This window comes from Oryctolagus cuniculus, chromosome 3 (genome assembly GCF_051225735.1).
Source record: "Oryctolagus cuniculus isolate XC-2025 breed Fujian yellow rabbit chromosome 3, ASM5122573v1, whole genome shotgun sequence".
Taxonomy (NCBI): domain Eukaryota; kingdom Metazoa; phylum Chordata; class Mammalia; order Lagomorpha; family Leporidae; genus Oryctolagus; species Oryctolagus cuniculus.
The window spans coordinates 164,908,107-164,924,677 of record NC_142869.1 but is presented as its reverse complement, the minus strand read 5'-3'; the positions used below and the strand labels follow the sequence as shown (position 1 = coordinate 164,924,677).

The 16,571-nt window shown below is 61.6% G+C and overlaps 1 protein-coding gene across 2 annotated transcripts in view; it reads left to right on the top strand.

The window, feature by feature from the left end:
• Positions 1-2,119: 2,119 nt before the first annotated feature.
• Positions 2,120-16,571, top strand: part of KCP (kielin cysteine rich BMP regulator) — a 30,436-nt gene continuing 15,984 nt past the window's right edge. The window contains exons 1-23 of one of the 2 annotated variants that reach the window (XM_089328554.1): positions 2,120-2,360; positions 4,400-4,542; positions 4,934-5,123; positions 5,194-5,270; positions 5,872-5,956; positions 8,985-9,052; positions 9,234-9,330; positions 9,448-9,530; positions 9,657-9,750; positions 10,447-10,529; positions 12,921-13,014; positions 13,134-13,213; positions 13,291-13,384; positions 13,540-13,625; positions 13,712-13,793; positions 13,974-14,126; positions 14,201-14,307; positions 14,385-14,478; positions 14,988-15,161; positions 15,285-15,367; positions 15,444-15,537; positions 15,626-15,814; positions 15,901-16,071. In XM_089328554.1, coding sequence (XP_089184680.1) covers positions 2,279-2,360; positions 4,400-4,542; positions 4,934-5,123; positions 5,194-5,270; positions 5,872-5,956; positions 8,985-9,052; positions 9,234-9,330; positions 9,448-9,530; positions 9,657-9,750; positions 10,447-10,529; positions 12,921-13,014; positions 13,134-13,213; positions 13,291-13,384; positions 13,540-13,625; positions 13,712-13,793; positions 13,974-14,126; positions 14,201-14,307; positions 14,385-14,478; positions 14,988-15,161; positions 15,285-15,367; positions 15,444-15,537; positions 15,626-15,814; positions 15,901-16,071 — 2,503 coding nt within the window. In that variant the 5' untranslated portion in view covers positions 2,120-2,278. The remainder of the gene's footprint in view (positions 2,361-4,399; positions 4,543-4,933; positions 5,124-5,193; positions 5,271-5,871; positions 5,957-8,984; positions 9,053-9,233; positions 9,331-9,447; positions 9,531-9,656; positions 9,751-10,446; positions 10,530-12,920; positions 13,015-13,133; positions 13,214-13,290; positions 13,385-13,539; positions 13,626-13,711; positions 13,794-13,973; positions 14,127-14,200; positions 14,308-14,384; positions 14,479-14,987; positions 15,162-15,284; positions 15,368-15,443; positions 15,538-15,625; positions 15,815-15,900; positions 16,072-16,571) is intronic. The other variant, XM_070071298.2, reaches the window with a different exon arrangement.

Genomic DNA, 16,571 nt, shown 5'->3' with positions numbered 1-16,571 from the left:
TTATACTAAAAGCGGTTCAGTGAATTAAAATTGAGCATTCAGATTCCTCTTGGCATTAGCCTTATGACCAGTGCCCAGGGGCCACTGTATCAGCAATTAAAACACAGAGCACAGGGGCCTGTGCTGTGGCACAGTGGGTTAAAGCCCTGGCCTGCAGTGCTAGCATCCCATATGGACGCCAGTTCGAGTCCCGGCTGTTCCACTTCTGATCCAGCATCCCTACTGATGCTCCTGGAAAAGCAGTGGAGGATGGCTCGAGTCCTTGGGCCCTTGCACCCACATGGGAGACCCGGAGGAAGCTCCTGGCTCCTGGCTTTGGATCAGCTCAGCTCCAGCCAATGTAGCTACTTGGGGAGTAAGCCAGCAGATGGAAAACCTCTGTCTCTACCTTTCTCTGTAATTCTGTCTTTCAAATATATAAAATAAATAAATAAATAAAACCTACACAGGAATAGAAGGGGGTGAGGAGAAGAGGGAATGCAGGAAGGGACCCACACGTACGTCCCCTCCTTTCCCCCTCTACCCTTAGCCTGATGGGATCCCCAGGCGCTCAGAGAGTGGAGAAGCGGCAGGAGACGGGTGGCTTTCTGCTCCCCAGAGACTGCAGAACCTGGGGCTCACAGTCACAGTCACGCTGGGCACTTGGCCCCCTCCCGCCACCCCCCCCCACACACACACACACGTGGGCTCCGATGCCTGGTGCAGATGCTCAGCCCGACCGCCTGGTGTCTCCACAGCAGAACCGAAACAGAACACTGTGCACCGCAGGTCCTGGGTCCCAACCGGGAGCACACCTGATGTTGATGGACTTTCCTGCCTCAGGTGGGCCTGTGGGGGCTGAGGAGACCCCTCCCGGAGGGGCTCTGCTGGCTGCGGAGGCTGAGCTTGGGAGAGGCGAAGCCAGACTGGGAAATGGAATCCCAGATCTATTCCAGGCAGCCAGGCCCTGTGCCTGGGGTGGACAGGCTGAGTTGGGGACCACTGAGAGAGGCAACTGGAAGGTGAGCTGCCAAGGGTTTTATGGGGGCGGGGCTGGGATCCTGCACCTAAACCAACTCAGGGAGGTGTGCAAGGTGCCTGTTAGGCCACACGTGCCATGCCAAGGGTACAGAGCAACACCCAGGCGGTTCCTACTGCTTACACGGACGTGGGTGGGGGTGACCGGGCACAGAACGGGGCTGGAGCCCGCAGGATGGAATTTGTCCCCACACTTTACTTAGCAGCTTATTTCATTCATGCTGACTGCTATGAGATAGCGTCCCATGAAGGAGAGAAATGTAGTCACTGGCTCTCGTCCCCTGGGCTGTGACCCCAGCTCCTGGCCGCCAGCTTCTGGGCTCTGAAGCCGCCCTCCCAATGCTGTGGAGACCCCCTGGGCCCAGGGCTGGGCTCTGGAGGCCTGGGGGCTGGGGCGCCTCTGTCTCTGTCCCCAGGGCAGGGAGGGAGGCTGCTTTGGCAGAACTCACAGCTCCGCCTGCACAGTCCTGCCCGTGAGCCCGGCCCCAGCCCCACCCCCACCCCCTCTGCATCCCAGCTGCACTAAGGAGTTTCCCAGCCGTGGGCCCAGGCAAGCCGGCTTCCCTCACTTCCTCCCATCAGCCCCCTCCTCCTGCTGAGCCCAGAGCACAGCCCTGCCCCCTACTCAGCCTCACTCCACACGCAGCCTAGGCCTGATCTGAGAAGCCGAGAGATGGGGTTGGGACCAGCCAGTGAGGGTGGCCTCCACGTTTGGGGTGGGGAGGCTGGTGAGTGAGTGTTGTCCAGGGCAAAACCATAGGCCACCCTTGACCTCCCACGGTGGGGGTGACACCTCCTGTTACCATTTGTTCTCTGCTGACCGTTTTCTTTGTCTGGACACTCTCACGTGTAAATTCTCACTGCACATGCATCAATCAAGTAGACAGCGTGATCCCCAGTTTGCAAGCAGGGAAACTGAGGCGCAGAGCAGTTAGGGGCCACAGGGAGTCGACTGCAGGGATTGGAACCCAGCTCAGACTGCCTGCGGGCCCAGCGGAGGAGTGACCCCAAGGGGCGGGAGTGGCGGCGGGCAGCCCAGAGCGGGGGACCTTGGGGTTCCTGCGGAGGGCTCCTCCTGGGTCCTGCGCAGGAGACTCGTCCCCAGCCCGCCCGGCTTCACAGAGGGGGTCACTTCGGGACGGGATGAGGCTGCCCAGGGCCCCTCCCCGAACAAAGGCCGGGTGGGAGGCGGCCTGTGTGTCCCACCCCGCCTCCCCCCAGCGCCGGGGGAGCGGCCGGCAGACGACGCGGCGGAGCGAGCATGGCGGGGGCCGCGGGCGCGCTGTTGCCCCTGCTTCTGCAGCTCTGGAGCCTGGCGCCGGCCGTGGGTGCGAGCGCGGGAGGTGAGTCCCACGGCCAGACTCCGGCGCCACGCCCCAGCCCCCTGCGCGGCCCGATCGGCGGCTCCGGCGGCCCCGACCCGCCCGCTTCTCCCGGCCTGGGACGCGCCCCTCGGGCCAGCCGCCGCGCTCCCGACGGTGGAGATGCGGGAGCGGCGGCCGGGATCGGGTCCCAGGGGCGGAGGGGGCCTCCGGCTGCAACCGGGGAAGCGTGCGCTGGGAGTCTGGAGTTCGTTATTTTTGTCCTGAGACAGGCGAGAGGAGGCCGGCTCTGGGAGCTGACTTGGTCTCCTTGTCTGGCCGGACCCCGCCCCAGGCTCCTGCGAGCGCCGGGCAGGAGAAGCTGAGCCAGGAGCAGCCACGCTCATGCAGCTCCTTCGGCCACCTCCCTGGGCAAGGCACTGGCCCTGTCTTCACCTGCCGGCGCCAGGAGACCCCCTTCCTGCTTCTCCCTGCTGAGCAGGCCTGAGCGGGAGGCAGGAGAGGAGGCAAGTGTGGCTGGAGGGCTTGAGAGCCGGAGACCCCGTCCCTGAGGCTGGCCCAGGAGCCGGCCCAGGATGGAGTGACTGCCCCCTGCACGGGCGGAGGAGGTGGCACCCGTGCAAGGTCACGTGTGCCCGAGCTACTGTCACCTCCCGCTGTGTGGTTCTGAGAGAAGAGCAGGTGGAGCGCAGGAGAGAGGTGTGCATTAGGGGCCTCCTGGGAGTCCAGAGGCTGCTGGGATTTGAGAGAGGCACAGAAGAGGAGGGCAAGTCCCAGACTTCTGGCTTGGGGAACTGGGTGGGAGAGGGTGGCAGGAGCCACGGCCAGGACTTCCGGGCCAGAGTCTGGGGAGCAACCCCAGGAGCCAGCCTGTTCCCCTCGTTTACCTGGCGGGGGATCCCAGTAAGAAGGTGAGATGAGCCTCCCCAGGCGCATCTCCCTCCCCTCCCCGACGGGGTGTCCACGCAAACCAGGGAGAGGCTGTGTCCCCCATCAGAGTGCCTGGGTTCAAGTCCCGGCTCCGCTCTCGATTCCAGCTGCCCGAAGGCACCTCCTGGGAACCGGCAGGTGATGGCTCAAGTAGTTGAGTCCCTGACATCCACGTAGGGGAACCTGGATTGGGTTTCTGGATCCTGGCTTCAGCCTCATCCAGCCCTGCCTGTTGTGAGCATTTGGGAAGTGAATTGGCAGATCTGTGTGACCCTCTCTCTGAAAGAAAGAAAGAAAGAAAGAAAGAAAGAAAGAAAGAAAGAAAGAAAGAAAGAAAGAAAGAAAGAAAGAAGGGAGGGAGGGAGGGAGGGAGGGAGGGAGGGAGGGAGGGGGGAGGGAGGGAGGGAGGGAGGGGGGAGGGAGGGAAAGAAGAGTCCGGCCCAGTTTCTGTAGCCCCTCCCCCAATGCAGTGGTGGGTGGGGGTCCTGGGAGCGCTGCCACAAGCCTGGTAACATGGTCAGGTTTGGGGGTGGGAACAGGAGGAGCACTGGCCCCTCCCTGGGCACGTTCTCCAAACAGGATGAGCCTTCTGACAGGTGTAAGAGGTGCTCACCTGTGGGGTGGGGGCCACTCAGGTGCTCCCTGAAAAGACTCTCCCAGCAGGCGCAGCTCCCACCAGACCCCAGGCACCCGGAAGCTGCCTCACCTCTCGGGCACCTGTCACGCCGCTGCAGGTCAGCCTGGCTGGCTTCTGGGCCTGCCCAGCATGAAGCGTCAGCTCCCCAGGCCCCCCGAAGGCCCAAGATGTCCTACAGGGTCCCCGCCCCACAGAGTCAGGGCAGGCTGTGGGGAGACCCCGTCTGGGTGCTGCTCTGTGCCCTCAGCCACCTGGGGCCCTGGGGCTTACACCCGATCAGGAGGGACGGTTAGTCCTGGGCACTTTTGTCCACAGGGCCTCCTCCTTCCACACCCCCGCCCGCCATCTCTCTTCCCTGGGAGATGCAGGTGGGCAGGTGGACAGGGCAGGAGCCTGGGCGGCCCTCCTCCTCTGCCCGGTTTGGAGGACAGCACCCAGGAACCCGTGCCCGTGCCCAGCCCTCAGGCCCCCATTGCATTCCTGTGCCTTTCAGGTGGGCTTACTGACACCCATGACTCACAGCAGCAGGCTCCTGCCCACTCCTTGGTCCCTGCTGGGGGCCTGCAGGAGCAATGGCGCCCCCTGGAGGAGAAACTGGGCTGGCTGGAGGCGGAGGTGACGGCGCTCAGACAGCAGGTACCATGGCCCCAGGGCCATGTGGGGGAGATCCCTGGGGACCCTAAGACAGGGCTCTGTTTTCAGTGCACATGGGAAGCTCTTACCTGAGCACTTTGTTAACACGGATAGGATGTTTGCATGTTTGCTGTCAATCCCAACTTTTACTCCGTCTTGTTTTTGGCAAACACGCGGAGCTCATACTGTGCATGAGGCACTCCCAGGAAATATTCTGGATGGGTTAAGGCCTGGGGGGGGTGTCCAGGCTCCCCTGGGTGCTGTCTGAGCTGGTCACATTTCCTTCCCATGCCTGTTTTCACACCCCTGCAACTCTGCCAGACATTGTGTGGGGGAGGGTGTTGAGCCAGTGCCTGCTACCCACCCCCCTACACCACACACCTCCGTCCACTAGAACAAGGACCTGCAGGCCAGAGTGAGGCTGCTGGAGGCCTGCGACTGCCGCCCGGCCCCTCCCCAGTGCTGGGGGCTCGGGCGCACCTGGCCTGAGGGTGCTCGCTGGGAGCCTGACCCTTGCACAGCCTGTGTCTGCCGGGATGGGGCGGCGCGCTGCCACCCCCAGCCCCACGTGCCCCAGTGCCGTGGTAAGTGCCACCCCATCTGCCCTCTGGGGCCATCTGGGGTTCCCCAGTGTCAGCTCTGTCTCCCCCGCAGGCTGCAGCCACAGTGGTCAGGCCTATGGCAACGGGGAGACCTTCTCCCCCGATGCCTGTACTACCTGCCTCTGCCTGGTGAGTGCCACCATGCACCTGGATGTCCCCTTCCTGCCCCCTCGCCTGTCTGCCTCACTCCAGCCGCCTGCGGCTGCAGTGCAGTGCGCCAGACGTTATGCGATGGGTGCTGTCCCCAACCCATCCCCGAACCTTGCTGCCAGTGCACTTCACCTGATTGCAAGAGGCTCCACTTTCTGGAGCTCGACTGCCGAGCAGAGGGTGGGGTCCCCGGCCCCCGAGGTGCACCTGGCAACCGCTCACTGCTTCATCACCCCACCCTCTCACCTGCCCTGTCCTCTGCCTCGAACCCCCTGGCCTGCCTGTTCCCCACATCTGCCTGGCCTCGCCACCCTCCTCCATTGAGGAAGCCCTTGGTTCTCTTCCTAGGATTTGTCCACTCTGGGGAATTTGCTGGCACATGGAAGAGATGGTTTCCAGGGCCAGGAGCACCAGATGATGGGGGTGGGGTGGGTGGTCTCTTTGCTGCCCTTGGACTAGGGCAGCCCACGCACCCTGAGCCCACCTGTGCCCTTGCTCCCAGCCTGGGTTGAGGTGGGTCCTGGTGGCCATGCCCTCCAGGGATCTGATGCCTTGCAGCCAGCCTGGTCTGCTTCCACAGGAAGGGGCCGTCACCTGTTCCCCGAAGCCGTGCCCAGGAGGCCCCTGTGCTGAGCCAGGACCATGCTGCCCACACTGTGCACCAGGTCAGCCTGCGCCCGTCTCGCCCACCTCCTGCACACATTCAGGGGACCCGAGAGCCACAGTCTGCCTCTGCCTGCCACTCTGGCAGTGGCTGGGGGAGTTCAGAACTAACATCCACGTCAGCAAATACGGTGCCTTGGACCTGGCACAGGGCCAGAGACTGTAAGGGAAATAGACGTGTGTGATCTTTGCTGCTCTCAGAGCTTCTGATCTAGTTGAGAAGATAACTTTATAGCTAATCTCCTACAAGGACCAGATCCAGAGGTGCAGAAGGCAGTACAGTCATTGCTTAAGGACAGGGATACCTCCTGAGAGCTGGGGCGTTAGCTGATTTCATTGTACAAGCATCGTAGAGTGTGTTTATGGAGGCACCTAGGAGGCAGGGCGGGCACAGCAGGTTAAGCCCCACTAGGAACGACCCGCAGGCCTTATCAGAGTGTCTGGTTTGAGTCCCGGCTCTTCTGTACTTCCAATCCAGCAGAAAATAGCCCAAGTATTTGAGCCCCTGCCACTCATGTGGGAGACCAGGATGGAGTCCCAGGCTCCTGGCTACTGCCTGGCCCAGCCCTGGCTGTTGCAACCATTTAGAGGAGTCAACAGCAAATAAGAGACGTGTGTGTGTGTGTGTGTGTGTGTGTGTGTGTGTGTGTGTGACTCTACCTTTCAAACAATAAATAAATGATTGTGCAAGCCTAGATAGTGTAGTTTACCACACACCTAGGCTACGAAGTGTATTTTATGATCTGGCCCATGGATCCTAGGGGCACTGTGAGCAAAACAACCCGCGATTAAATCAAGTACAAGGGGGGCCGGCGCGGTGGCGCACTTGGTTATTCCTTCACCTGCAGTGCCGGCATCCCATACAGGTGCCAGGTTCTAGTCCTGGTTGCTCCTCTTCCAGTCCAGCTCTCTGCTGTGGCCCGGGAAGGCAGGGGAGGATGGCCCACTGTGCTTGGGCGCCTGCACCCATGTGGGAGACCAGGAAAGAAGCTCCTGGCTCCTGGCTTCGGATCAGCATAGCTCCGGCCGTGGCAGAAGGAAGACATTTCTATCTCTCTCACTGTCTGTAACCCTACCTGTCAAATAAACAAATAAAAAATCTTAAAAAAATAAGGTACAAGGGAAACCAGTGCGGCCAAGAGCAGGGGACGGGAGGGCAGAGACAGGGGTCATCTGACCTGCATCTTTAAGGGCAAAGAGGGAGTTCAGCAAAAGGAGAGAGAGAACGCAGGGGCACAGGAGCCATGTCCCTGGAAGGCAGTCTGGGAAGCCCCCTGGGAACAGGCTGTTGCAAGCTTTGCAGTGTAGACTTTTGTCTGTGGGCACTGGGGAGCCACTGAAGGTTGAAGACCCAGGGTGTGGCATGTGCACAGAGATCTCTCAGGCGCAGTTGTCCGGGATGGGCTAGATACGGAGAGCTGTCCAGGCCCGGAGCCAGGGGTGGCAGAGGGCCACGTTTCTAAGGGACTGCAGGAGCTGGTGGCTGCAAGGATCCCAGGGCACTGTGGAGGCAGAGCTTGGGAACCTGGAAGGGCCATGATGCCAGCGACAGGAGGAGAGGAGGCAGTGCTCTGGGGGTGTCACCGACTCACAGTTAGGACAAGGGGGCCAGCGTCAGCAAATAAAATACACGACACCCTGATGCACTGGACTGTAGATAAACACACAATTGTTTAGTACAAGTATAGCCCATGCAACTCTTGACATATTCTTATCTAATTTGCAATTTTTAAAAGATTTACTTTATTTATTTGAAAGGCAGAGTTAGAGAGAGAGAGAGATCTTCCATCCACTGGTTCACTCCTCAAATGGCTGTAGTGGCCAGGGCTGGCCAGGCTGAAGTGAAGCCAGGAGCTGCATCCGGGTCTCCCACATGGGTGCAGGGGCCCAGACTCTTGGACCATCTTCTGCAGCCCTCCCAGGTGCATTCGCAGGGAGCTGGATTGGAAGCGGTGTTACGGGAAAATGGCGCAGAGAAATTATTGTTACCTCGGTTCTTTGCCTCACGTGGAAGAAGGATTTCCAAGCAGACGGCAGAGATTTACATAGATTAATTAGAGTCAAAGACCTCCAGCCAGAGCAGGATGGAGGGGGGCTTCCAAGAGAGGAAAAAACCCAGAAGGCCCCGTAGCAATAGGGTTTTTAAGTACAATCGTGGGGACCAAACTGTCAATCAGCAAGGTCAACAAAAGACCTGATTTCCAATTGTCCATCCTGTCTGGCTCACTGGTGATTAAAAAAAAAGGTACCCATCAGGGTGGGGGAGAACTCACCACTCCCTTGCTAATTCTGAAGTTAAATTTGTAAATTTGGAGATTCCTAAAGAAGCAAGACACTTTGATCTGCTAAAGATAACCTTTTGGGGGGAGCAGGCACCTCGCTATTCCAAATTTCTACCAGGGGACCAGCCTGACTGCCTGTTAACCATTTGAGTCTTCACAGTGGAGCAGCTGGGACTCGAACCCATGTCCATATGGGATGCCGGCCTTGCAGACAGCAGCTCTACCCACTCTTCCACAATGCTGGCCTCTAAAACCAGTTCTGATTGATGTGTCATACTTGTGCATTTTATGGCACGTTCTCATACTAAAATATTATATTGTTTAAATCTGAAATGCAAATTTAGCTGAGTGTTCTGCACTTTATCTGGCAACCATACCCGGGCTTGGGTCTCAGGCGGGAGTGAGGGGGTAGGGCAGGGACCCAGGGACTTCTGGGGTCTTAACCAGAGATAAGAGCTGAAGTCTTGGGAGGTGGTGGATCTCGGAAAAATGGGACCCACACACGCAGCTGCCATGGCGCGTGGGGCCGCAGGGCCACCACTAGCCCACGTGATGCCTTTGGTGAAATTAAAGTCAACTTATTCCTCAGGACAGTTCCACCTCTTGTTGCTGAAGAGCGGAGGTACCCAGCTTAGGCTGCAGTCAGACGCTTAGAGAATCATAATAAATATGAGAATCGGACAGCTGTCCCCTGAATGGAGCCCGTTTGCCGTGGTAGGGTCACTTACTCCGGGGCCTGGTTTTGCAGGCTGCCCTGGGGACCGCAGGCCTGGGGAAACATGGCATCTGGACCCCTGTGTCACCTGCACCTGTCAGGTAAGGGAATCCAGGCCTGGCCCCAGCGGCCACCCATGGCCCTGCTGCTCTGCTTACCCCAGGCTCTGCCAAACCAAGCCGGATCTGGGGCCCAGGGCCCGGGGTCTGGAGCTCACTAAGCCTGCTGGGCTCACAGTCACCCAGAGAGGGAGCAAGGGGGCGCTTTGTGTCTGCCCTGCAGGCAGGGACCGAGCGGTGCCAGAGGACCTCATGCCCAGAACTCAACTGTCTGGAGAGCTACACCCCACCTGGGGCGTGCTGCCCCGTGTGCCGGCCAGGTGACTCCTGCCCTGCCCTGCCCCACTTCCCACCTTCCCACCCCTGGGGGGCCCAGATCCTACTTGGGGTCGTGCCTTCCTGTGGGGGATGTCCCACTCTGTGGCCACCTTCTGCAGGCTGTGAGTACGAGGGCCAGCTGTATGAGGAAGGGGCCAACTTCCTGTCCCACTCCAACCCTTGTCTCCAATGCTCCTGCCTGGTGAGCCCCCCACCCTGACCCCTTGCCCCAGGCCCTGCTCCTCCTCCCTCTAGCCCTGCCCTAACACCTATCCACACTGCCTCTGGGGGCCAGACCTAGAGGCATGACCCCCACGGTGCATTACAGAGGAGCCTGGTTCGCTGTGTGCCCGTGACGTGCCTGCCCAGCCCCTGTCCTGAGCCTGTCCTGAGGCCTGGGCACTGCTGCCCAACCTGCCAAGGTGAGTGCCCCCAGCCTTTCCCTCATGGGCCCTGGGGTGGGTCTATCAGTGTGGGGCACGGTTCTGCAATGCTTGAGCTCAAATTCTTAATGGCAGTCACTCTGGACCTCAGTTTCCCAACTTGTTAGGTGCAGATAATAGTATTCTATAGCACATAGGGCTGCTCAATTAATGGGGAATGTTATTACCTGCTCTGTGCGTCCTGCCCACAGAAGACGCTGGATCAGCCTCCAGGAATGACCACTAGAGGGTGACACTGAGTCATCCGCCAATATTGTAAAACCAGGCGGCTGGGGAGGAAGCAGGCACTAGACAGCCTGGGCACAGGAGGGAAGGCGCCCTGGGGGGCTGGGGAAAGAGCAGTTAGCTGGATGAAGGCTGGAGGAGGCTGGGGCCTTGCCGCAGCAGGGGGCGGCGCCCGCCAAGGCTTGGAACTGACACTCCAGCGTGGGCCACCGGCCTTAGGCAGGAGTTGTCAGTGGCAGCAAAGGGCTCCCAAAGAGGTGAGGGGAAGAGATCGGTGGGGCAGGGGTGTGGCTGGGGCCTGAAACAGCCGAGGGGCGTGGGCCCCAGGGAGGCCAAGGCCGAGCTCATCTGGTCCCGACTCAGGAGAGCCGGCACAGGGCGTGTGGGGGAGGACCCGCAGGGGAACTGGGTCCAGGCCAGCTCAGGCCAGGCCCCTTCTCCGCCCCCCAGGCTGCACAGAGGACGGCACGTTCCGGGAACACGGCCAGGAGTGGTCGGCGCCAGGGGACCCCTGCCGCGTCTGCCGGTGCCTGGTGAGTCCCAGCCCAGGCCCTGCCCTCGGGTTCCTGGGTCGTCCCTCCCCTCCACCGAGCAAGCAGCTCTTGAGGGACAGGAATGGTGATACCTGGCCCTGGGCACTGGGAGGAGAGGGCCGGGTGCTGGTCTGCACACCCAGCTCGGAGCCCGGTAGGCACTCTGCGTGGTGGGCGGGGCGTCATAGGCGAGCTGGGATGGGTGTGATGGTGGCTGGTGGGAACAGCGTGGCCCAGGTGGCCCATGATGGGCAGGCCCTCCCAAGCTGTATGTTTCGGGCGGGATATGAGAGACGATGTGTGACCAGTGGGGGAAGGGGGTGACCAGGACAGGAGAGAGGCAGTTTGCCCTGCAGTGTCTGGAACTGTGCTGTCCAGTGTGGGAGCCACTGCCACATGGGGCCACCCGGCCGCTGCCGTGGCTGGTGGGGGCTGTGAGTGTGAGTACACCCCAGGTTGTACAGATGGAGTAGGATGCACGGACTGTAAGACAACCCCTGACTGCTCCAGGCTGAGCATGTACTGGGATAACGTTGTGGACTCCTGGGACCAATGGATGTATTAGTAGACTTATATTTCATTTGTTTCTTTTTAATTTTAAAAATTGGGCTATAAGAGAATGCATGCACTTCAATTTTTTTCACAACAAAATAAACCTACCTTTTAAGGTGTATTTATTTATTTGAAAGGCAGAGTGACGGAGAGGGAGGGGAGAGGGAGAGAGAGATGACAGAGATCTTCCACCCATTGGTCACTCCCCAAGTGGCCACAACAGCCAGGCCAAAGCTGGAAACCAGGAATGCCATTCAGGTCTCCCAGGTGGTAGCAGAGGCCTGACCACTTGGGCCATCTTCCAATTCCTTCCCAAGCGCATTGGTAGGAAGCTAGTTAGAAGCGGAACAGCCAAGACTTGAACCAGGGCTCCGATAGGGGATGTTGGTGTCACATGCGGTGGCTCAACCCACTGTGCCACACACCAGCCTCTGAACCTGACTTTTGATTCCATGTTTCCATGAACTTCCCAGAGTGCCCTCGTGTTCTACTGGGCAGCAGGTTCCCCGCAGAGGTGGTAGCAGGATGCAAGCTGGGAGAAGCAGAGGAAGACGCTCGGGGGTGGGGCATAAATAAGTAAGACCTCGCCTGGGGAGGGAAGGAGAGACGGGCACTCTGAGGAGGGCTACAGCCAGGTCCACAGAAGTCCCTGACCACCTGCCAAGGACTAGGGGCGCCGCTGCGGGGAGGCCAGGGGGCACTGAGCCTGGGCAGCCACATCCCCCTACCCTGTGCACACTGGCCCTCCCCCCTCCCCACTGCGAGCGGGTCAGCCTGCAGGGGCTGGAGACAGTGACCCCGGCACTCCAGCATGGCAGGTTCCGGGCCAGCCCATCAGCCCCCGCGATGAGTGCTGGCATCTAGAGATGGAAGCCAAGCCCGTGAGGACAGGACCATTCCTGCCCCTTGTTCAGATGCGTAGCAGAGTCGCAGAGTCTAGGGGACGCGTCCGGCTGTAGCCACGTTCATTTCCCTGGGCTACACGTGGTTGACAGCACCACGGCGTGAAAATGACCGGGCCAAAGCCCACCTCTGGACTGGCCATGGAGCAGGCCTGGGGGATCTTGTATCTGCCAAGGGCCATTTAGATATTTACAGCATCATTCGCATTTACTGGTTTGAGTCCCGCCTGCAGCTGCCTTGGCACAACCAGACCAGATAACTTCACAGGGCCCCCCACCCCCAGAGAGACTGTTTCGGGCTTATTCCCTAAGCAGCGTGCTCTGACCGCTGTGCTTGGCACACCGGGGATGGTCAGTGATCTACAGAGGACCCGTGGGGGTTTGCATAGCACGACGCTGTGTCTTAGGCTCTGGGGCTTGAGCAGCCAGATTTTGGTTTCTGTGGAGTGGTCCTGGATCCCCGAGGACCTCGAGGGACAGATGTGCCATAAACTGAGTGGCACAAACAAAGGGAGTTATTTTCCCATAGTTCTGGAGCCAGAAGTTGGCCGTGGAGACGTGGGCAGGGCTGGTGCCTTCCAGGGCTGACAGGGAGAACCAATGCCTCTCCCCGTGGTGGGAGGTGGCGGGCGCCCCCTGGCGGCCGAGTCTCCCCAGGGTCACACGTCGGTCCCCCTGTGCGCAGGTTCAGAGGTCCCCTTCTTCTACGGATACCAGCAGTGAGATTGGATTAGGGTCCTTTCCACTCCAGTGCGACCCCAATTAAACTAGGGACATCCACCACAACACATTCGGAGGTGCTGGGAGAGGACTGGCTTCAGCACCTAAGGTCGCCTAAGTGGACAGCTGGGACCTGAATGCTGTGTCTGCCGCTTGGCTGAGCCCTGACAGCCCCTTCCTCTGTCCCCTTCCTCCTCTTCCTCCTCCCCCGCACCAGGAGGGCCACATCCAGTGCCACCAGCGAGAGTGCGCCAGCACGTGCCCATACCCCGCACGCCCCCTCCCGGGCACCTGCTGCCCTGTGTGTGATGGTGAGAGTGAGTGGAGCAGGGTCCTGGGCAGAGGGCAGCCCGGAGCCGGAGCGGGGGAAGGCTGGCGGGAGTGGGGCGGCCCGGTCCTTACCGAAGGTCTGAGCGCCTCCTCCCCACAGGCTGCTTCCTAAATGGGCGGGAGCACCGCAGCGGGGAGCCGGTGGGCTCCGCGGACCCCTGCGTGCACTGTCGCTGTGCTGTGAGTGTGGCTGCCCCTCAGGGAGGGCGTGGCTTCCAGGTCTGCCTCCCACGTGCTGACCAGGCCCCTGTTGGCAGAACGGGAGTATCCAGTGTGACCCTCTGCCTTGCCCGACCCTGCCCTGTGCACACCCAGGCAGGGTCCCCGGGCAGTGCTGCCCGGCCTGCGACGGTGAGTGCGGCCCGGAGTTTACCACATTGTCTCTTGGCCCCCTGGGCTTGATGGTGGAGCCCCTGCTTCCGGGAGTGGGGGGTACAGGGGGGGCTGGCAGGGCTTCCCCATCACCCTCCAGCCCTGCACCCGCATCCCCGTCCCCTGCCATCCAGGCTGTGAGTACCAGGGACACCAGTATCAGAGCCAGGAGACCTTCAGCCTCCAAGAGAGCGGCCACTGTGTCCGCTGCTCCTGCCAGGTGGGCGGCCCCAGCTTCCCAGGCCCAGATCTGTGCCGCACCCCGCCCCCGGCCCCGGCGCGCCTCTCACCTGACCACTCCCCTAGGCTGGTGAGGTCTCCTGTGAGCAGCAGGAGTGCCCAGTTGCCCCCTGCGCCCTGCCTGCCTCCGGCCGCCAGCTCTGCCCAGGTGTGTGTGTGTACGGGAAGGGGGGAGCTGGAGAGGGAGGGGGTTCATTCCCTATAAGGGGGTTGCTAAGGCCACCGACCATGGCTGAACTGTGGGCTGGGTTCAGACGCTGTGGTGGGCAGGCTCCCTAGGGCTGGTGGGAGGGGATGGCCTTGTGATCATGGCGACCCCTGGCGGCAGCCTGTGTGCTCCACGGAGAGGAGTTTGCGGACGGTGTCCAGTGGGAGCCTGACGGCCAGCCCTGCACTGCGTGCTCCTGTCAAGAGGGGGTGCCCGTGTGTGGGGCTGTGCTGTGCCCCCCGGCCCCCTGCCAGCACCCCACCCAGCTCCCTGGTGAGTGCCAAGCCCCCCCTCGGCTTTCTCCCCTGCTTTTGCCCAGCCCAGCCTGACCAGCTTGCCCCACCCAGGTACCTGCTGCCCCAGCTGTGAGAGCTGTACCTACCACGGCCTCGTGTATGCCAACGGGCAGAACTTCACCGATGTAGATAGCCCTTGCCAGGCCTGCCATTGCGAGGTACGACTCCAGGCCGGCCACGGCCCTGCTGCGCCCCTCCTGGGGCTCGTCCCCATTGCCCTCTCCCCTGTCCCCAGGACGGCACTGTCAGCTGCTCCTTGGTCACATGCCCGCCCACGACCTGTGCCAGGCCCCAGCGTGGACCCGGCCAGTGCTGCCCCAGGTGCCCGGGTATGTGTTCGCTGTCCCCAGCGGCCCCCAGACCCTGCTGTCCATGGCCCCTTGGATCCAGTGCGTGCCTTGGGAAGTAACAGCTTTTCAGACTGTTTTCAGTCCAACACAGCTTAGAACTCTCTGGAACTCCCAGGGTGCGGGTGGGATCGTCCGAGTTACCATGCCACCCTCCGCACGCATGGTGCCTTTTTCTCTTTGAGCCACTCACATAAGCATATTTACCTGTGGAACACAGGGTCATACCCAAAAAACACTTGAGTCCACCGCGTGGGAGGTTGGGTGCCGGGTGTGTGTCGCAAGCAGTGGCACTAGCCAGTAAGCACTTCCCCCTTCTCCCTCTGCACCTGCCGGCAGGTAAACGGACGCACACACACTGCTCCGGGCGACCCCCACGCCTGCGCACTCGCACACACAGTGCCCCTCTTCCTCTCCCTTCCGCGGGCTGTGATCCTGTCCCCTGAGCCATCCATCTCTCACCTCTCTCCTTTGCCCCCTGTCCTGCGCAGACTGCGCCCTGGAGAATCAGGTGTTTGTGGATGGTGAGAGTTTCTCTCACCCAGGGGACCCCTGCCAGGAGTGCCAGTGCCGGGAAGGCCATGCCCACTGCCAGCCTCGCACCTGCCCCAGCGCTCCGTGCGCCCACCCGCTGCCCGGCACCTGCTGCCGGACCGACTGCAGTGGTGAGGGGGGCTGGGGTGCCTCAGGGGCTGTCCTGGGATGGCTAGGCCCCGCCCACCGCTATTTAGGGCTGGGGGTGAGGTGGGGGGCGTCCCAGGCTGACGCTGCCCCCCGCCCGCGCCCAGGCTGTGCCTTCGGAGGCAAGGAGTACCCCGACGGTGCGGACTTCCCCCATGCCACGGACCCCTGCCGCCTCTGCCGCTGCCGGGTGAGTAGGGTGGGAGGGCGGAGCTGGAGGCGGGGTCTCCGCCGCCCCCCACTAACCCCACCTGGCCGACCTGCAGGGCGGCACCGTGCAGTGCCTGGCCCGCCGCTGCCCGCCGCTGCCCTGCCCAGCGCCCGTCCTGCCGCCGGGAGAGTGCTGCCCGCAGTGCCCGGGTAGGAGCCGCGCGCCTCTGCCGCCCCTCCCCGGGGTGCCCCCTGGAGGCCCCTGCCTGGGCCGCGCTCACGCGCGCTCTCGCCGCAGCCGCGCCCGCCGACTGCCCGCGGCCCGGGGGCGCGCTGCCCGCCCGCCACCTGGAGCGCTTCGCCCCGGCCGGCGAGCCCTGTGTCAGCTGCCTCTGCCTGGACGGCGCCGTGTCCTGCCAGCGGCCGCCCTGCCCGCCCGCGCCCTGCGCCCACCCGCGCCCGGGCCGCTGCTGCCCCTCCTGCGACGGTAGCGGCCCCGGAGCCCCAGGCCAGCCTCGCGCCCTCCGCCCCCGGAGGCCAAGGCCACGACCTGCCCCCGCCCTATCTCCCTAGGCTGCCTGTTCCTTGGGAAGCAGTTTGCCAGCGGGGAGCGCTTCGCCTCGCCCACGGTCGCCTGCCACGTTTGCCTCTGCTGGGAGGGCGGCGTGAGCTGCGAGCCCAAGGCCTGCGCCCCTGCACCGTGCCCCTTCCCCGCCCGCGCCGGCTGCTGCCCGGCCTGCGATGGTGAGCGGCTGCGGGGGTCGGGGCGGGACAGGAGGACCCGGCGCCTGCTGCGGGGGTCGGGGCGGGACAGGAGGACCCGGCGCCTGCCCCCACTACGCTGCAGCGCTGTGTATTACGGTCAGAAAAAAAATCCTGACCCACAGCCCGAATTGTCTCCTGCCCCTGATGCGATTGGCTTTGTGAGCTCAGGCAAGTTACACACCCTCCCTGGGCCAGCTCCTGTGAGAGGGTGGAAGCAGACCCAGCTTTCACTCGGTGCTGTACTATCTTGGGGTTCGTGCTGCATAACTTCTCCCAACTGTGATTTTATTTCTTTAGTATGTTTTCGTATTTACTCATTAATTTATTTAGAAAGGAATTTTCTATCATGTTATAACTGGAAAAAATTAGACTTGCCAGCAATAAATGGCCATAAAATGAATACAATTAACGTAGAATATTGCCGAGGCCTTGGGCCTGAGACTTGTTTTCTCTCTCTTTATTTTTAAAAAAGATTTATT